We start from the raw sequence: 21,599 nt of genomic DNA, 5'->3' as shown, positions 1-21,599 counted from the left end.
TGAAAATATTTAAAAATGCTAATGTAAAAATATCTCCACAAAATACAAAATGCATAAAGAGAAGGAATACCTTCCATGTGGGTAGAGGCACATGAAAATATTCAGAAGCAATGACAGGACTGAAAGTCATCTGGATACAGAGGGAGGTGGGGGAGCCATGGTTTCAGAACAAACATTCTTCCCGTTAACAGGACGGGTTCTTAACCTAGTACCTGAAAACCCTCTGAAACTCCATGCAAAACTGTGCATGCACGAACATATGTGTATTTTCCCCAGGGGAGAAGATCCATAATGCTTATCAAATTCTCAGAAAGATCTGCCGAGCTAATTAAGTTCCAGGTGATGAGCTATTGAGCTGCACAGCTGGCTTCCTGAAGACGGGCCCTTACCCGTACGTTCCTAGCTAATGAGGATAGAGGCATGGGTGGAAATCTAAGACGTATCTACCAATGAAATCTGAAACACAGGGTGCTTAGGGTTCTTAAGACATTTTTAGACATGTCCTTAAATGCAAATTGGAAGCCCACACAGTTTTTTGTTTTTCTGTTTTAAATTTTGGAACAAATCTCTTCAGGAAATTTCATATACGAATCTGGATTTCTAGCTTCTCTTAAAAACCAGGGAGACCTGACAACCCTGGGGCTGAGCCCCATATTCCTACATGAGCACTTGCTGGAGCCGAGGAGCAGCTGTCCCCTTCCGCCAGTTCTCCAAGGCCACCCGCTCTCGCTGCCTGCCTGGGACTGAAGCAGTGTTCATGGCCTTGATCTTCAAGCCTGTGCTTCTTTTCTTCTTATAGTAAAGAAAACAGGAAAGTACTGCTCGCATCCATGGCTCTCTCAAAAGTAGGAAAATGACAGACCAAGAGAACCAGATGAAAAACAGACCTAATTCTTTGTGAACTCTATTCCTGTGCATACGAAATAGAAAGTGTGCTGCGAAAGGGCACAGTTTCGGGCACCGCTCTTGGCAAGTCTGGCTCCCCACACCACTCATTACATGATCTGCCTGCTACTTTTAAGCCTCTGAGTTTGTAACCCACACTTCCCCTGCAATAAACTGTGCTTTTCTTCATATCCAGAGATGACACCACTGATCCTCCCACACAGACTGCTTTTCTGTCTGAAGGCCACGGTCTAGTAAAAGGAACCACACAAGATAACCATCCACATTTCTTTAGGGGAAGACTGCACTCTCTTTAATTCATAAATCCATCCAGCAGACCTTAATTAAAGGCCTGATAAGGATCTAAGCAGTTATGAAAAGGAGTGTAACCCTTGACTACTTCCTTAGGCATTTCCACCTCCAAGAAGTCTCCCAGCTTGGCCTACTCAGAAAACGCCTGTCATCCCCTACTCCACCGATCTTTGTCCTCTGGACCTTTATTATTCTAGACTTCCAACTGTATTCAAGATGCTTATATAACCTTCTTCCCTATAAGCCAGAGTCGTTCAGAAGCTGGTCCATGTCCCACTCATGTAACCCTGCCAGCCTGGCCCCTGTTCCCAGCATCCTACAGAAACAGCTCTCATATGGTCCAAAGCCATGTTGAATCCTTACCTTCAAAGCTCAGCTGCATTTTCCTGCTTGCTGACCACTCTCTTGCTTGAAACCTGGTCACATGGCAGATGCTGCAAAGCTGCCCAAGCCCTCTCCTCGTTCTATACTTTCCTCCTCCTCTGTGCCCGACTTGAGCTATCATCTATATGCCAACCAGCCCTTTCCCTGCGCTCCAGGCCCACAAAGTCCCAGGTGTTCACTTGACGCTTGACATCTTTACTTTACAAAAGGGATCTCTAAAACCTCCAAAACTCCAATTTATGACCTTTCCCCTCAGACCTGGTCCTCCTCCAGTACACATCTCTTTGACCGACACCACTGTCCATCCAGGCACACAAGTCACAGCCTGGGTGTGCTCCTAACCGTCTCGCTCTCCCCGAAACCCCAACGTGAACCCATGACCACCAAGTCCTGCAGTACTACTCCCTAAACATCTCTGGAATGAGGCTGCCACTTCTTTTCCATTTGCTCTGCCACGCAGGACACGAAGCTGAGCCGTTGCTCCTTACTTGCTCCACTACAAGACCCTCCTAGTCTCCCACATCCAGTCCTGCCATTTCCTAATCCACAGCCCACATTACAGAGTAACGCTTTCTCTTTCTGAACTACACAAATGTGATGTCAATGCCTCTTCATAAAACCCATCAGTGACTTGGTAGGGCTCTTTGGATGAAGACCAAGCCCCAGCATGTCTCAAAGGCTCTTGGGTAATTTAGCCCCTTCTGGCCTCTGAGCTTCTTTCAGTTTTTTGAAGGCCCCAAGCTCTAAAAACTGAGCCTTCATACTTGCCACTCCCTGTGCCTGGGACGCAACTCCTTGCTTCCCAGCCTCTTTACCCAGTTAATCCGTACTCATCGTTGAGATCTCAAATATTACTACTTCTTCAAGGAAGTCTTCCCTGACCTCCAGCCTAGGGTGGCCTCCTACCCCAGGCTTTCACCACTGATTAGGGTTTGTAATAACATGCTAATTTGTGTGTTTCTTTGATTAATGCCCATTTTCCAGAACAGATTAGAAAGCCCTCCTCTTTCCGTCACCATTTTGTCCCCCAGGATGCACCACGGTACTGACCGTGAATGAGTAAGGGAAGCCAACAGTAGGTTGCTCCACACTCTTACAGCTCAACTCCAAAGATGTTTCTCAACTGGAGCTTTGAATAACAGAAGAGCCAGTGACGTGCCCCAGAAACCCCAACACACTGTAAAATGTGATCACTGTTACAAGAGATAAAAGTGCTGGGAAACTGGAGGAAGGAGAAAATATTCTAGAATTGGGAGAAGGCTTCATGGAAGAAGTATCATGGCAACTTGACCTAGAGAAGAATGAGTGCATTTCAACCTGAAAGGCTGTGCACGTCATCAGTCTGTATACTTTCGGTGACTTGGATACTCAGCCGTCACAGGTTTCCAGTATGAATGCCTGTATGAATTACTACAGGAGGACATTGTCACACAATAATTACTACTGTCCAAAGGGGTTTCAAGGTAAAACATTTCCCTAGTCCTTACATTTAGAATGACATCACCATAGCTTCTACTTTAGTCACTTTTTGTTTAGAAATGAAATTTAAAATTTTGCCCTATACCAAAGTAAAGAAAGTCTATAAGTTGTCATCACACGAGGATCATTTTCAAGGTGAACGTGCATTCTGGGAAACCTACCATTGCTGTGAGGCCAAGAGTGCACGGTGGCACTTCTCACCAGTGCTTCATCCACTTTTCCACCCGTGGGATTATCCACATACTGCCGGCCCTGCTCCAAGGCATTAAAGCATTCCGTCCAGTAATCGTTATTATCTGCTTGCACCCGGTCATAACTCCAGCTCACACAGGGAAGAGTTTGGCGATTGTTAGAGGAAATGTAGTCCAGGAAACTCAGTGAAGCAAAAGGTTGTGTGTGCTGATTCTGGAGGAGGAGGAGAAGGCTTATAGGTGGCTCCTGGGGTTTTCTGGCTCCCTCCACCTGAGGAAGGAAGGTGGTCTGACACATCATCAAGCGCCTCTCCGCGGCCTGACCAATATCAGAATTCTTCCCAAAAATATCCAGCTCATCTTCCAGGAAGAGTCCCGAATTGTAGCCAAGTTTGCGATTCATAATCGCACTAAACCCACAGGTACAGCGGTACTGGTCCTCATTGGAAGAATCAGGGATGTAGAGCCCGACATCTGCCCCTTTGATGTTCATGTTGCAAGCACAGATGCAACAGCTGTCAAAGTTTCTGTCTTTAAAGATATTCATCACCGAATCGGAGAGAATCAGGGTGACATAGAGACTATGGGCTTCGGGAATCGGCTGCATGGTGGCGGGCTCCACAGAGTTAAGAGGCCGCGTGGTCGAGGGCGTAGAGGCTGGTGACCCCTGATCGGTGCTGTCATATTTGACAGACCCCTGACCACTGGCAGTACCCCCTCCTCTGGGAGTTCTTGGGGTCCTGGGGGTTCGTGGTGTGGGGACAGAGAAGCGAGGGGTTGCTGGAGACGGCAGAACTCCTGCTCCACTGTTGCTGGCTGGGGCAGCGCTGTTCAGCGTCACCGGTGTGTTCATCTGTGGTGTGTTCAAATAGTCTGGATCTGCTAGGCTCCCGACGCTAGGCACATTACTGCAACAGACAGACAGACAGCACCAAGTGAGATAGAGGCACATCCCCGATGCTGGGACACACAATAATCACCCCACCTGGCCTGCGCATTTCTTATCATTTATGGGTGCTATCACTTAGTATGCTCAATTTTCTCTTAAAAAAAGGATTCAAAGCAGTCAGTGCAGTATGTGGAAAAGCAAGAAGCAAGGTATGAAGAATAAACCAACACAGCACTTTTCCTCTCCTCATTCCCCGTTTAAGCATTCCTCATCTTAGTCTTTTGAGGGGACTTGCACTACTTTTACAAGACAACATGATGTTGGGTTTGGTCAATATAATTTTGAAAAACTATACTAAATGGAACTTATACTAAATGGAACACGAGTTCAGATGCTAAATTAGCTAGAAGACCATAGGATGAAATTTCCATCTAATTTGCAATTACATTTTTGTTATTTTTTGAAATTGAAAGTCTGCAGGTGTACTTATTCTCTGAGGCATTCATATATATATGATTCTAAAGTATTATAATCAAATGCACATGAAAATTTAACATTTTTCTAACTTTCAAAATGCAGTGCTATCTAGGCTTGCATTTTAATAGTAATGTGTGACCACGAGGGATTTCTGTTTTAGGAAACCCACTGGCCAGTACTGCAGTATAATTAATACAAATATTATATAAGCTGCTAAGAGGCCTTAGTATTAATTAGATGCTTGAACAGAGTATACACATTGTATTATAATTTCCAAACTTGTAACAGATTTCTGTGGGGTGGTAGGTAATTCTAGTTCACTTACTGATTCTCAGTACGCTATGCATTACCTATAGCACAATTATTTTTAGTTCCCAGAGACCAATCACACTGTGCTATCTACTCTCTCATAACCAGTGACTTCTTTTTGGAACAGCCATATAGAAAAGAAAACAGTATCTCCAATGTTCTGCTGTTTTATCATTGTAGAAATTTTTCTGGATGTACATTCTTAGAGATACATGTAAAACAGCATATGAGACCATTCTTTCCAATTAAAAAGTATCAAAAGAACACATTTTTAATGCTTAATTAATATTCTTTTGAAATCTATTAATAATGTGCTTTAATGTTCATCCAATAAGCTACATATTCATTCACTTATAGTTTGAAAGAAGAATGTCATAAAGTAATGGCTCTTCAAGTAATTTTCTTGTGATTTTTAAATTAGCTATGCCTAAACCACCAGCCTGGAAAGCCAAATCGGGCACTGTAAAGAAATTTTAAATCAGAGGCACAGTGGTATCTCTGAGCACAGATTAAAAAAAAAAAAAAAAAGACCCAGAAACCTTGATTAGCAATCATTGCTGTATCAGAGACCAAAATAATGTGTGTAATAATGATCTTTACTCTAATTCCACTTCTTTCAAATTTTCCTGTTCAACAAAACCCTAAAATTAATAATGCAGTTCAGATCAGAAAAGGAACTATGACTACTAATGGAAAACCTAAATAATTAAATTGCTCTCTAGGTAGTAAGAATGGTTTATTACGTATAGTGACCTGATTTTTCCCATTCAATAAAAATGAACCAAGTACCAACCCTATGAGAGATGCTGGATATTCAATAGTGAAAAAGAGGGAGGAAAGTTAGCTCACAGTGTATGATGAGCATCATGTCAGTGAGTCCTGGGGGGCTGAGTGGGACAAAGGGGGGTGTGCAGGGTGCTGGCGACCACAGCAGGGGGATTTCACATAGTCGAGAGCTGTGCTGTCCAATATGGCAGCCACTAAGCGCCATGTGCTAAATTTAAATTAACTTAAACGAAAAATTCAGTCCTGATCTCAACTAGCCTCAACTCCAGTGGTACACAGCTCCCACAGGAGAGTGGCAGGTGCTATATGGGAATGTGCAGATAGACACAAAACACTTCCTTCATCACAGAAAGTTCTATTAACAGTGCCAGTTTAGAATACCAAGAATCTCTGGATGGCAAATGATAGATTTAATAGATCTAAATAATGATCTGAATTATTTAATACTTAAAGTATTATACGGCAAAGGGTTGCATGTCACTTCTAGGAGCCCGCGTGTGTAAGAGCTGAAACTGTTGCGTGGGTTTCCAAGGCTGCTGTGTTGACTGCAAATGGTGTGCCAGCCCTGCCTATTGCACTGTATCTACTCTACTCAATAAGCTCGTGTGGGGCTGCAGCACAGCAGCAGAGAACAAGCCAGGCGCTCCTATCCTCAGTGCTTCAGCATCCACTATTCATATCGCTGTGAGTTGGGATTTCCACGCACTTCCACAGCCACTAGCTGTGGGGGCCTTTCAAAATCCTTGTGTGGGAAGTAGGGCAACGTCATCCCATTTTAAAGAAGGGAAGGCTCAGGTAAAACGGTCACTGAAGGTCACACACAGAATAGACAGAAAAGGCAGGAATTCTGAGTCCTATGACACTACAGTCGGACTTTCCCAGCTCTAGGGCTCTTTCATACTACCTCTCTGTCAGTTTTTCATTCCAACATTGACTTTACGTAAACAAGCATAAAGCCAGTTTATGACATTCAAGTTGATTTCATTAAGATGGTTATATGTGAAGTCATGGCTAAGGACCCCACAGATTGAACCTGGACCACAAATTTGTCTTACTGGCTCCTAAAACGCAACTGTGAATTAACTGTCAACCTGTCAACATTTTTAAAAAGGAAATTTACATAAAAATCTGATCTCCAGTCTCCCACATTCTGCCTAAACAACTTGCTGCAATTGAAGCAAGTGCCCCTGTCAGTGGGACGATCTCTCAGCGGTTCACAGAGACCCTGCTGCCCGCTGCCCCTCGCTCCTCACAAGGACGGCGCAGCGCAGAGCCGAGTGTCATTCTACTCGGTCATGTCATCCCCACATTGCTCACCTGGTCCCCACAGCAATGTGAGTTCGTGGCTTTTTATTCTATAGCGCTTAAATTATTTTCTTAAGAAATTATGAATCACACAGCAACCTTACTCTGCACTGTTGACTTAAGTGTTATTTTCTGGACAGCATGAAATACGTCCAAGCTATAATCAACTCCTGCTTTTCCTTCCCCCATGTCACACCACCATTCTGTTGCTGCTTTCTTACATGTAGGGTAGGTAACGGAGACACCATCTATGTTAACACTTCACTTCCAAGGGCCTTAAGTCAACACATTTAAAACCATCCATTTCTATAAAACAAAGTACTCACCACACCACCACCACTCACCCAAAAACACTACCAACTCCAATCTAGTGCTTGATTCTATGGTAGACACTGATTTGACATTGAATAAGCAAGAACACCATGATTCTCTACACAAATGACCTTAATTTTTCCACGTACATGAAATTTAGGTAAGAAAATAATGCAGATTTTCAACACAAAACAGTGTGCCAAAAACATGAGTGGCCAATAAAAGCTGCAAATAACATGCTACTGTCATCGTTTTTACTGAATATTTAGCTGAGATAAAAATCACGTTAAATGTAGTAAATAACAGACATTCCCTGCACATACTTGTAACCATCTCTAATGAAAGTGGCTGCAGGTGGCATGGGCAGTTGTTCGATTTTAGGAGGGATCGCCCACGAAGGCCGAAACAGACAGGCATCGGGTATCTTCAGAGGTAGCAGGCATTGGCTCGGCAACATCTTCAGCGGAGCAAACATGGAGGACCCCACAAAAGGCTGAAACGTTGGAACTTTGTGCACAAATGAGAAGTCCTGCGAGAGCAAAGAGAGGTTAGTGATAATGCCGGTAAATGACTTAGGACCTATCACAGTAGTAACAAAAATGACCACAACTCAGTCTTTCTCTTATCCGCTCAGTAGAAAATGCTAATGCCCAAATTTTAAACTAATCAAAAGACACTAATTAATACACCAAGCAATGTACTCAGAGGATTCTTAGAAACTTATGTATATATGGCGTATGGATATTATTTTAGAGAAGATGTAGCAAATCCACTTGAAAACCACACTGCCTTGGTAAAGTTAGTATGTTGGCAATTACCTTTATTTCCTCAGGCTTGGGACTTCCTAATCCGTCTTCCACTTCCATTTTGAACTCAGTGAGCTGTGTTGAAACCATACTGACCATCGGACTCTCCATCATGCCTAACGCTGTCGCTGTCTCTGAACTGATTCCATCTTTATAATTCATCACGGGAGAAAATGCAGGGTGCTGCTCCAAAGATGGAGGGGTGGGGAACATCCTCTGCAGGTCTGCAACTGCTAAACAAGAAAAAGAAAGGACTGAGCCATTTATTTTAACAGGCAGGACTTCTGAAAAATCCCTTTTCATAGCCAGGAACGCTATTTGGTACCAGAAATAACGTTAATTAAATGGTGATATCAATTACACAATAGAATATTAATAATGGAGAAGGCTACCAGCAGAAAATGATCCTTTTCTGGAACTTTATCACTATCCTCTGGATGCTTTATGATTTGGCCTCACATTAATTAAGTGAACAAAGTCTATATAACATACTTTATTCCTTTCAACAACTGATTTCTTGAAAAGTCTAAGGAGATGAACTTAATAGAAGCTGGAGAAATTAGATGAAGTAACCACTATTAAAAGTTCTATCTCTGCTGGGGCAGCCGGATGGCTCAGTAGGTTAGAGCCCGAGCTCTTAACAAGGTTGCCGGTTCAATTCCCACATGCGATGGTGGGCTGCGCCCCCTGCAACTAAAGACTGAAAACGGCAACTGGACTTGGAGCTGAGCTGCACCCTCCACAAGTAGACTGAAGGACAATGACTTGGAGTCGATGGGCCCTGGAGAAACACACTGTCCCCAATATTCCCCAATAAAAAATAAATAAATAATGGTTAAGATGGGAAATTTAAAAAGAAAAAAAAAGTTCTATCCCTGCTTACAAGTTTACAAGTATGTATAAAATATTTCAGAATTATATATAATTGTTATGTAGCAATTTTTACATGGGAAATCCATTGGCCATTATATTACAGAAAATAAAAACTGCTTCGAGCTATAATGGCGGTTTATGTTATTAGGGTTACTTGCTAGTTCGACAAATCCACAGCACTCACTGCTCTTTGGGGAAATGGTTCCACACGATTCCCTTTCCAAACTGACATTAAAATGAAACTTCACAGTTAGGATTAACAAACCTACCTAGAACCAAAAGACAATTTACTGAGAATCAACTGGAGGGGGAAAAGGATCTTTTAAGAAATACTTAGACTGGTGATGCTCAACCCTTTTTCAAAAAAACCATTTTCATATACCTGAGGTTAAACATCATCATTAAAGCACTGATTCTTCAAGCAGAAGTGTATGGAATTGAAACGCAAGTTGCAGTTGTGAAATTAGGCCACTAGGGGGTGTCCTGTACAGCAAATTCATTCACAAATTAGGAGCCACAAGTTGGAACCAGTGATTTGGAATGGTACCTGATATTCCAATTTCTAATCATATTGCTCTTTCTAGCAACTTTACCATTTAAACAGGCAAACAGTAGCCACTGAATAGACTGACATATGACTTCTAGCTCAGAATCAGAAATCGATAAAGAATAACTGCATCGTGCTCTGTGCCCTGGGCCCAGCTGCTCCCAGCACAGCACTGGTCGGGTCTGGTCACTTCCTCTCTTGGGTCCTCAGTTCCTTCACCTGAAGAGGAAGGCTTGACTAGATATGTGATTCTCACCAGGTTTTCTTTCTTTCCTTCATTTACCGGGGAGGGGAAAGCCTCCACCATATGGAGGCAGAAAAAAGGTGAGAACCCCTGGATTAGATGATTTTAACCATATTTCCTAGTTAGACAATTACATAATTCTGAATAATTTACCCTCTCTTGGCCTCAGCTGCTTATCTATAAAACATCGGAAGGCAGGCGCCAATAAACAGGGTTTCAGATCCCAACTTGCACTTCCATTAGAGAAGCTCCATTTCCATTTATTTTCTATAATAGAATTCTGTGTGAGATTTCATTAGACAGAATGGTACCTGCTGCTAAGAAAAAAAAAAAAAGAAAGAAAGAATAAAGCTAAACCCCCCAAATCTTCAAGGCACCTTCCTGCTAGGACAGTACTTTACTCTTAAGGAAGGTAATAATCCATAGAACTAGGGATGCAATCCAAGCCGAGCCAGAAACTATCAGAGAACCATTGGAGACACTATGCAACTGATAACTCTGAGGTGGGAAAATGAGTCTTTAAGTGTAGCAGCAACCAGACCAATTACGTTTTCTTTAAAACAAAGCTGAAGCCTGTGATATAGTTAGGTTACACTTGAAATGCATACATTGCCTTTAACCTTGAGTTCCTATTCCTTTTTCCAAGCCAAAAAGCAGCTACTAGTCAATTTTAATATACAATTAACTTGTAAGTATAATTTTTAAAACTAGGAGTCCACCTCATGACAATCTTCAAACTCACATTATAGATATTAATCACCAAGTAGATATCTGGAAAATAAAGAAACTGTATTTATTCTCTTTGAGTTAAAATGAAGATGAACTTAAAACACAGCCTTTCATTCACTTCTAAATATTCTGGCTATGATACAACATTTCACCAAAAAAATTATTAAGTTCGTTTTAAAATTATCTAAGAAATATAATAAAGGCATTTTCCACTTCGGGCTACTCAACTTCTTTGACGCTACCTACCACAGTTACATATCTCAGTTCATCAAAGTTGATCAAAGGTAAATGATGACCAAAAAAAAAAAAAAAAGTATGGATAAAATGAGATTCCACCAGCCAGAGATTCACTTTAGAAAGTGGTCTTCAACATTCTTATTATCAGATATTCTTAAGGAACTCTTCACCTCTCTAGGTTCAATTTCCTAAGCTGCAAAATGGGAATAATATCTCCATCATACTTTTGTGCACATTGAATAAGATAATGTCTACACAGAAAGGAACACTTTGCCGCAGTGAGTGATGAACTCAGCAATCATCAATCTTCCCTCTCAATTTTGGTTTCATTGGAAAAAAGATGGAACTGCTGTTAAGTTACTGGGAATTTCTGAAGAAAAAAGGTGACCCTAAAGAAATTTTGAGATGAAGAAAGGAGAACTAGACTCAAAGGGGGCAAGGCAGGAAGAAAACCCAGAGAAACATCCTGGTCCTCTAAACTAGAAAAGCATGGTTTGCCTGTTCAATCTTCTTCCTAAAAACGGCTAAGGTGAGAGTGGGAACAACTACCAGAACGGACTGGAGTTGAGATGCTGCCGCTTACACACATGCTGCCCACCTGTCGCAGTCCCCTGTACTTCACTTGGGACTCCCTAAGGATGCCAGGCATCTCCTACCCTGTACATCAAGCACATGTACAAGACTGAAGCCGCTAGCCGAAGCATCACCACTCATTTCTCATTGTTATCCCTGCACCAGAGCACCTGGCAGAGTCCCTTGGAAACAGTAAGTGCTCTTGTAGAATAAATAAATAAAGACAAATCAACATACAACTCTTTCATTTTTGCTTCCTCGTAGACTCACACTTCAAATTGACATGCTTTCTAAAACGAAAATTCATAAGCAATTGGTAAACAGTAAGACCTAAGAAATACACTTGTTTTTATTATAACACAATACTACTACCTTAACATATTCTTGATGTTAAATGATCCCCACTTGTTGCTGTGTGTTGCTTTCTTCATTATTACGACAAATAAATAATTATGGACCTATGCTGCCCAACACAGTACCCACTAAACCACATGTGGCTACGGAGCACTCAAAATGGGGCTGTCCAAACTGAGATGTGTTGCGTGTTTCAAATATACACCAGACTCCAAAGAGTTAGTACAAATACCTCAATATCTTTTATACTGATTACATTGCAAAAATGACAATATTTTGGATACAAGTTAAATAAAACATACTATTACGATTAATTTCACATTTTTTTAACGTAACTACTAGAAAAATTTAAATTACTTAAGTGGTTGTCATTTGTGGCTCACCCAGTATTTCTATTGGATGGTGGTGTTCTAGACATTAAATTTTATAATAAGTCTGTCTTTCCACCTGAGTGCACAAGAAAGCTATTGCAGAGATGAGAACCTCTTGCCAAGCTATTTTCATTGTCATGTCTTGGGAAGAAATACTGTGTGTATGTCCCTACATACACATTTACATACACATACTTTGTACACATTAAAATGATCCTCTTGACTCATTATCTGCATTTTCCCAATGCTAATATTTTGGCTATATTCCAAATTCATTTTTATACCCTGTACTTTATCATAAAATTTTGAGTAGCTTCTTTTTAAAACAATTCCATTTTGAATCAAAATGAGAGAAAGAAGAGAGTACACCACATACCTGACTGGGCGATGACTCTAACTAGCAGAAGGGTTCGTGAGTGAATAATCTTGGACGAGTTATCAGACATGTTACCATTTAACATCACTACGTACCACTGAATGTCAAAAAGGGCAGCGGATTAACTGGTTCTACACAAGGGGAAAAAATTCACTCATCTGACCTCTTCCATATGTATCTACTTTAATACTGCTTCTTTTAATCTGTGAGTTCTGTATTTGTAAAATTCTGCAGTGCAGAGTAATAAAAAAAGAAAAATGTTTAATTAAAAAAACTAGAGCAACTGGCTGGCTATCATTATTCATTTTCATACATGTCATGCTTGAGAAAGCTTTGCATATTTTAAAAAGCTATGGATCCACTAAAGCTGTCAAAATCCAATCTCTGTATACTTCACACTTCTACATTTGAGTAAATCAGCTCTACATTTATAGGTTCATAAAACTTTTTGACTCATCCCTGTGACATGGTGGTTTTTCCCCTCAATTTGTTCTCATTACCAGCTGAAGTTAATGAGAAGGTATTAAAGAATGATTTGCAATGGAATTATGTTTCTGCTTCAGAGTATCCACACAAGCTACCCTGACTTTCTTTTCTCTTGTGGAATAATGTGGTTTCTTAGGGCAAAGAATAACTAAAAAAAGGAAGTTTCTCTTCTTGTCAGCATACATAATAAAGCTAGTGTATCTCAAAAGGAAACACAAAAACTTCAGTATGAATCAGAAAAAAGGGCCACAGAAAACAAACAGTACTCATTATCCTCGTGTGAATTAAATTTATGAAAATTGAACCATTTTACACAAGCAAAGTGGAATATCACTTCAAAAAATCTGGGCAGAATTTATCCTAGTAGGAAAGGGCTATTTCAAAAACAAATCTAAAACATCTCTTTCCACATTTTAAACCATAAAAGTTAATTAATTTGAAAACAAAGGGAAAAAGAATTCAAATTAAGATGGCCTCTTAGCTGCCTGCCATCTTAGGAATACCAGTTTATACAAGTTGAATTCAGCACGAAGTAGTATTCTGTTAAAAGGAAATTAGAAAGTAGGTGAGTCTTAGATACGGCACCACTGAGGATGAGAACAGTGTAAGTAAGTTACACGGAGCTCCATTTCCTTTTCTTACTTGGTGGGTAAGGAACAGCGGCTCTCCCATCCTTCCCAAGAGGTCGGTCTTCAGTCCCAACCGTAGGCATTTTTGATGAACGCAGTGCAGGTGATACAGCCTAAGAAGAGAAAAGATACGTCCTTATATAGTGTTCACCAGGTGAACATCTAGAAATACCAGCAGTGAAACAAAGGAGATGGTTACAAGCTTGTCAAGTGCGAGAAACTGAGTGACTGAGTCTTCTGAATTTTCAGGGAGCTGGTGAGGGTACATTGTGCCATAAAGCAGAGCCTGCAGACCTTAAGCAAATCTTCCCTCCAGGTCATTACCAAGTCGTTTCAGGGACAAGATAATTCCATTAGGGTGGTGCCTTCAAGTAATCACTGGCCATCAGTCTGGTTTTCCTTCTGTTTGGAAGAAGGCAGCTAAAGATGACCTTGAGTCCTCCGGAACTATTTTTCATTTTCACCACAAAAACAAAACATGTATCTTCTGCTCCTATGTCTATAGTCACTGTTCATTTCCAAAAAAAATAACCGTATCTCTTAAAATCATTGAAATATACAGAGAAGGTTTTTCTTTCATTTGTTATTCAAAGCGGATTAAATCTCTTAATAGGCAAGATTATCTTTAAGAACCCAACTAGGCAAGATAAAACAAAGCAAAATAAAACAAAGATTCTCACACACAGAAGGCCTTTTATTTATGTATACTTATTCAATGTCCTAGAGTTTAAGTGTAAAATTAAATTCAGAGACATTTGAGATGAAAACCTGGACAACAGCCTCCCCTCCTAACTGCAGTTACTTGGAAGATGAATTAGCAAAATGATTCTAAGGTAAACTGTTCCCTTGATTAAATGCCAGGGTAGAAAGCAGAGTAAAGTAGAAACAGTCATTTCAGAGAAATAAAAATTAGACTAAAAATGTCCCATTCTCCTCTGTGTATTAATAATACTAAGACTATATTCAAGAAACAAAGCAAGCACTTCTTCATTTAGTCCAAGAGTAATTCATAATTTATACAGAGAATACGGACAATAGCTCAGAGCAGAGACAGACAGCTCACTAGGGGTGGTGGCTGTTGACAGTACCAGGCTACTCCATAACGCTGGGGTTTTTTCTTTTCTTACTTCTCCCTTTCTACTTCTTTTTGATTCCTTTTCTTTTCACAACTTGTTCCTACCATCACCACCAAAACATCTAACCTAACCCTCAGGATCATGAAAACCAATCCGAGGTCATGTTTGGCTTTAGAGAGATCGTCGAGCTTAAAAAGGATTTCCCACGCCTGGATCAACAATAAGGAAAGGTGTTATTTCTTCCACCAAAGTTTGCCTTCATGCAGCCACTGCCTGAACATAGTCCTTTGCCTTCATGCAGCCACTGCCTGGATTCAGGTTCTCGTGTTTCAATCCAACAAAAGTTATCAAGCAGTCCTCCTGCTTTGTGTGTCAGGCTGATGAAAAACAGCACTCACTGCTCCCCGGTCAGGTCCACACTCAGCAGCCTTCAGAGGAACTGGCAGAGTTTCAAGTCCACGGCACTAAGCATGGAACACTTCCCCAGCTCTATCAATCTTTAACCACCATTCAGAAAACAGACCAATGGAACGGTCTACTCATTATCCCCCAAAGCCCAGCGAGTTCACTCTTGTTGCTTAACCAGGCTCATTCCAGGCTCAAACTAAGGTCCCTCCCCTGCCTCTCACTCACCCAGTCTTTCCACATTTCAAGTCCTATCCATTCCTTAAGGACATTGTGATCTCATCATCGTCTAAGTATTTATAATATTAATGGGGTATCGTATCTGTCCATCAGATACATTCTATTTTAAAGTGAGAAAGGGTTTTAGAAATCTGATTCCTACTTAACCTTCAAGCTTAAGTTAAACACCACTCACTTGTCACTTTGTATTATACTTGAACGTCCAGCGTCTTTAGATACAGGTTAATAACGCCTCTCACAGCAAGAAGTATATTTTTAACTATATTTATATGCTGTTTCTTCTGAAGTCTGTGAGCGTTTCAAGTATAAGAGTGGTCACGTAATAATATTTGTAACCTCTAGTACAAGCTGATCATCAAATGATTAATAAATAGATGTAAAATGGATGGATGGGAAGATAAATACATAAAAGAAAGAAAAATAAGCTAATAAATTGATTTTCTTGAAGGGAGGGTCGATCTGACACATCTCTCACTCCCCCAGAAATAACAGACACTTCCACTTGCCCTGGTCCAGAGTTGGTAGGAGGCCAAGGACACGAATTTTGTGACCCAGCTCAGCTGTTCTGCAAAGAATTATAACTGCTATCTGTCACTTTAATCATATGGTGCCTTGGATTATTTAACTTCTTTGTGCACAAATTCTACTTCCCAACTATGATGCCATAATCCTAAAAAGTAAAGGTCATACTTGCATATTTCTCAAAATGTAGACTAACATCTGACTTGTTAAACTAAAAAGTTAGGTGGGCATTATGTTTTAAAATCTGAGCTAACAGGGTTACATAACATATTTCTATTAGTCTCATGATATTTAGAAAGACATTTTTTTAAAATAAATGTGAAAGCCATTAGTATTTATGACACTAGGAATAACACTAATGAAAAAATCCATTGACAAAACCCAAGATATGTTAGAAACTACACTAACAAATTTTAGAATCCTTTCCAAGTTTCTGAAAAGCAACCGGAACCTGAAATAGCCCCAAGGTCAGCAGCCCAGACAAGGAAGAACTACTGAGGCACCGACAATAGTCCTCCTATGTAGGGACATCTCTGTTTGTGTCGCTCTGGCAGACTCACCCCAAGTTCGTCGTCATCGGAATTATCAAAGATGTTGTCTAAGTCATGCAGAGAAGGCGCCAAGTCTGTCACCTGCGTAAGGCTACTGGAGCCAGCTCTGCCAGCAGCATTATCTTGCCGGACGTCTGCGGGAGGAAGACGGGACAGAATGAGCACCTTCGTTAAGGGAGACGAGTGAGAAGAGGACATGGATCTCAATGAGCAACACCTGCCTGTGAATTTTCCCCATTTTCAGTTAAATTTAGAGACAGTTATTTCCAAATATGTTTATCAGTTTTGAAAGGAACTGAAAAACAAACGCTGAAAAATGTATTAAAGATGAGATCAAATTATTGCTATTACAAAAAGACTATAGCTTTAGATTGAGAAGCATCTCCCTTGCATTTTATTTTAGCAACAATCCAAGTGAGGCAAATAATCATTGTACACACCTGTTTTAGTAGCAGAACTGAAAATAGACATGGCATTTTTCCCATCAGGCACCGGCGTGGAATGACCTGGTGTAGTGACATCCTTGGTACCAAATCCATCCTCTGACTGTGTAATAAATTCAGCCAAACAAAACACATGAACACCAACCCAAAGTGTGGAATATGAGGGAGAACACAAAGAATTAGAGGGTAGAATGGAACTTGTTATGAGCACAAGTATGATAAACCATGGTCTATGCAACCAAAGGAAATAAAAGATAGGTCCTTTTCCCTGAATTTAAACAGAACTAAAAACTCCCACTCTTTCCCCTCAATCCTATGGAGTATTCTGAGTCAATCAGGGTTTTAGGCCTAAATGGTACTGGTGGCATTTGATTACAGACCTGCCATGGTGTTAAAAGCTGCCTTTAAGAACATTTTAGATGCTGAATTATGGTTCAAGCTTTCTGGGTCTAGACAGATCTCTGTAAGGGCATTGAAGAAGCATTCTCCTGAACTATACTGGCCTCTTTTAATTGTCTTATTTCCGCTATGCTCAAGAATACCTCTTTAAATGGCCCAGTATTTTAGGATGTTTGAAAATTTACAGGTAAAGACAGCAGACACCTCCAGTACTCATTTTTGTGACAATGGAACCAGTAAAATTAATACTGACACAGTCTAAGAGTGGTATTGATATGACAGGTCAGGCGCTTGGAACAATAAACATAGCGCTCGATAAACAGTAGATATTGTTATCAACATTTTTTTTTCTTTACATTTTGGGTATTTGGGAATCATAATTAAAAAGAAATAAGCAGGGAGCATAGGCCAACAAGAATTAGCATATGAGAGGAAACATGCACTGTACAAGCTAGAGCCTGAAAAACATGAGGCTTCATTTATGTTCGGCTGACTTTTAAACAAAGGTGAGCCATGACATAAAAAGGAACAATACGCTGTTCAATACGATCGTACCAAGAGCATGAATATGGGGACGGAGCAATCAGGCAAGACTATCTCAAACATTCTGCCTCCAAAGTTTTCCCACACGTGTTGTACTGACACAGATCGAAACCCACACCATGCTGGACTCGCTCTCTGTTAAATGGTACCTTATTCTTTTTCAAGGAATCTTTTTCTGTCCCTTGTTTGCATTTCTTGTTTGCTGTAAAGATGTATTTTATGTCACCGTCCTCGAAGGTATATGGGTCGTTGACTTCTCCCAAACTGTCTCCAGGTTGTTGTGACAGAGGCAAAGGGTCAAGGAAGTGGAGGGGCTGCATCTGGGGCTGCTTGTCACGCCAGATTTTAAACCGTTTATTAGGTTGTGCTAAGAGTCTAAAAGGGAAAACAAAGGGCAATTTAGGCAAAATCAAGTACAAAGATGGTTTAAAAAAAAAAAAAGAACAGCACTTAACGATTTAGAGCATTTGTAAAGGTTACACTAAACTTAAAATTAATTCATGTACACAGTGAATTTCTTTTAGAGATTCTGCTCACAATTAAATAAAACTCAGTGGCCCTTGTGAGGGATATAAGCTTTTGTCTCTGATTCCATGGATTCCACTTCAGAGCAGACTGCCTAGGTTCGAATTCCACCTGTGTCATTTACTAACTGCATGGCCCTAACTTCTTTCTTAGCTATGGAATTAGGGTAGTAAATAACACGACTGTGGTGCAGATGAAGTGAGATAATCTGTGTAAACTGTTAAGAATGATGGGTAGCTCGAAAGCGCTATAAATATTATTCTCAGACACATTACATACCTGAATGCACACAAAGCCTTCCTTAAAAGTGTCAAGAAACAAAGAAGGTACTGGCCGCCCTACGGAAAGTCTGGTAAAGCTATAGTCTTTGATTCACAAACAGCAGGCCAAAAATAAAGTAATCCTAGTACACTAAATGCCACAATGAGACCTTTATATGCTGGCATACTAAAATCATGACACGTGTGTTAAACCTCACTAACGACAAAGCATTTGACTTTTAAACATTTTCCAAATGCAGAGTCGAGAATGTGAAGGGAAGCCTCCTTCCTTGTGGATCTGACAGAGCCCTGGTTCTTGGGGGCCTCGGCCTTTAGTGGGTGATCAGGTGGACGGTGCGGACAGTCGCCTTACCTTTGCAATGCAGTGCTCTCTGAGTTTACCTCCATTTTGTCATCACATCTCTCAGCCTGGAGCTCTGGGGGCCGGAACTCAGCATCATCAATGGGCGGGAGACAAAAGCTATGCCACCACTTATCAGATGACTCCAGGTTCGAGGGCCTAATCCCACAATATAAGGCTGTCTCGCTGACCTCTGCCATCAGGGGCAGTCTTTGGCCGACGAGGACAGTTCTGTCATCCAGAGTGGACAACTGCTGGAGCTCGAGCCCATTTCCATAGAGTGCTGGATTCACAGGGACAGATGGTGGGTCCAAACTCTCCGTTTCCTGACCTCGTGGCTGAGGGCTGAGTGTTGGTGGCAGAGGGGAAATAGGGGAATGAGGGGAATCCATAGGATTCAGATTCATTTGCTTGCTTGTATTTCTGGAAGGCACGGCCATTTGCTTATCATACTTCCTACTGCTAGACACCTCTAAGGAGGAGTCTATCCCTGCCAACCCTAGCTTCTGTCCTGGTGTATCTTGTTCCATGCATAACTCTTCGGCCACAGAGGGCCTATGGTGAAATGGTATCAAGGGTCTCTTTTGCAACTTGTCTCCCTTTTCCTGTCTTTCTGTTGTTTTGTGCTTAGAAGAAGCAGGAGGTGGTAAAGATGAAGATGATGATGGTCCTGCACTGAACCCTGGTTGAGATATTGTGGGAGGTCGATTGGGTCCTACAGCACAACGTTTTAGAAGTTTATGCCTGAAATGAGAATTAAAATGAAGTCAACATCCAGATGAAAATAACTGCATCACCACTCACAATACAAAACAGATGCCTCTCCAAGGTTATGTCTTTTTAAGTACGCATTAGATGCACGAACACACCAAAAAGGACTCTCGGCGTTAATTATATTTTTAATGACTAAAAACTGCGAACTCCTGATGGAAAGTGATGAATCAATCACATACAAGAAGGTAAGAGACAGACTTAAGAAACAAACTCATACAATGCTAACTCCTATAAAATTAATGATTTGAAAAAATCCCTAAATCTTTCCAATTTGGTGAAGGCCTCAGATAATCTATTCATACTGCATCTTAAAACGAAGAGTTATGAGATTGTCTGCCAAGAAAAAAGCAAAAAAGCTTCCAATTTCTATTTCATAACACTTCACTAACTACAATATAGAACAGTTTGTAATGGTTTGTAATGTTGTAAATCGGGAATAAAATAACTGTAACTCTCCCCCAAAGAGTGAGACTAAGATAATGCAGGTGAATCCTAAGAACATTTAATAGCATAAATATAGTAGAAATCTCATATGCCACTATTATCTGAGAAAGAAGGGAGAAAAGACAACTTTGGATCTTAGAGACACATTAAAATGAGACAGCAGTGAAAAAGCTGGGAGTGGATACATCTTCAGACGCCTCTATCGGAAATATCTAGCCAGGAACAGCAGGTCTGCTCACATCCTAACACACGGCTTGGCAAGGACGGGTGTGAGCAACTGCTCAGTAAGAGCCCCGGATGATGCCAAGGTTTACTCTGCGCAACCAAGTTATACAGCAGGTCGGCCAGTTGTCTCCCAATACATCAATCACTCCCAGGAAAAATGTAAGCTCGCCAGTAACTGAGGCCGCTCGGGTGGCATCACTTTACTGCTGCATTGCACTAAATGATGCCCCGGTGGGCAGTCAAATGGATTTGTGTGGCCGAATGGGATGGTTTAGTGGAACAGCAGAGCAGGATGGCCACTCTGCCCCGTCAGGCCATTCGGCAGTGAGGCGTGGACTGGACCGCTCCACGTGGCTTTGGTAATCCTGCAGTAGATAATCTGCAAATACTCTCGCCAGAGTCTTTGCTACTATGGGGGTAAAGAAAATCCCGGCTTTGAAGAAGGCTGTCTAAGCATAAAACTATTGTCCATAAGGCAAACATAATGCTTTAAATCTCTTGGGCACAGTACCACAGCAAGAGATGAATGTCTCATCTGAAAATATCTCAATTATCTCTACTAAGGGTACTTATTTTAAAACCTACGTTCTGAAAGACTTTTACATAAAACTTTTTGATTTGGATTTTCTCAAAGAGCATTTAACCACACCAGTCCTGTGACAGGTATCTTATGGTAGCCTCTTCAAAGCAAGGGCTTTTTGCAGTGATCATCTTATGAAGCCATTTTTTTCAATTGTATTTAATCACTCAGTTACATTGTGAAACGGTCCGAGTTAGGGATACACCAGTAACAGATGAGCATTGCAAACTTCTGAACAGGAAAGGGACCTCACAGGAGCAGGCAGTGGGCAGGGCAGGCTCAGAGGCCAATTAGATGCAGGGGCTCGTGGTGACAAGGAACCACAGGCAGGACCAAGTAGTGACTAAAAGAATGAGGACAGTAGACTGACTAGAATGGACATTTCAGAGGAAGTCATTATAAAAATGCAATGATAAAACTGATTTGGAAAATGAAGAAAAATAAATTATAAAGCCTCTAGGCTGAGAAGGGAAAACTGTGATTTAAAAAAAATGACCACAATAGGGTACCTGATTTGGGAGAAAACAGACGTGTCTATATTAAGGATATTTCTTAAAGGCACCCCAAAAAATACAAGACTAGAGTACATGTGAGAAGTCAGGTCTATAGATAAATATTTGGAAGTCAATGGAATGGAATGTATAACTACAAGAAAGACCAGAGGGTATTCAAATTTGGTGAGGAAATAGAGCAGTAA

At 40.9% G+C, this 21,599-nt stretch overlaps 1 protein-coding gene across 2 annotated transcripts in view; it reads right to left on the bottom strand.

Annotated features, from left to right (window-relative positions):
• The window catches only part of MED13L (mediator complex subunit 13L), a 271,629-nt gene that overhangs the window by 26,288 nt on the left and 223,742 nt on the right, over positions 1-21,599 (bottom strand). Inside the window, exons 10-17 of one of the 2 annotated variants that reach the window (XM_074321652.2) lie at positions 18,892-19,623; positions 17,883-18,108; positions 16,789-16,894; positions 16,358-16,482; positions 13,568-13,667; positions 8,148-8,368; positions 7,653-7,858; positions 3,222-4,159 (exon numbers count right to left, since the gene is read on the bottom strand). In XM_074321652.2, coding sequence (XP_074177753.2) covers positions 3,222-4,159; positions 7,653-7,858; positions 8,148-8,368; positions 13,568-13,667; positions 16,358-16,482; positions 16,789-16,894; positions 17,883-18,108; positions 18,892-19,623 — 2,654 coding nt within the window. The remainder of the gene's footprint in view (positions 1-3,221; positions 4,160-7,652; positions 7,859-8,147; positions 8,369-13,567; positions 13,668-16,357; positions 16,483-16,788; positions 16,895-17,882; positions 18,109-18,891; positions 19,624-21,599) is intronic. The other variant, XM_074321653.2, reaches the window with a different exon arrangement.

The sequence above is a fragment of the Rhinolophus sinicus genome, chromosome 9 (assembly GCF_057876585.1).
Source record: "Rhinolophus sinicus isolate RSI-liver-muscle chromosome 9, RSI-T2T, whole genome shotgun sequence".
Lineage (NCBI taxonomy): Eukaryota > Metazoa > Chordata > Mammalia > Chiroptera > Rhinolophidae > Rhinolophus > Rhinolophus sinicus.
This window is presented reverse-complemented; position numbering and strand designations above follow the sequence as displayed.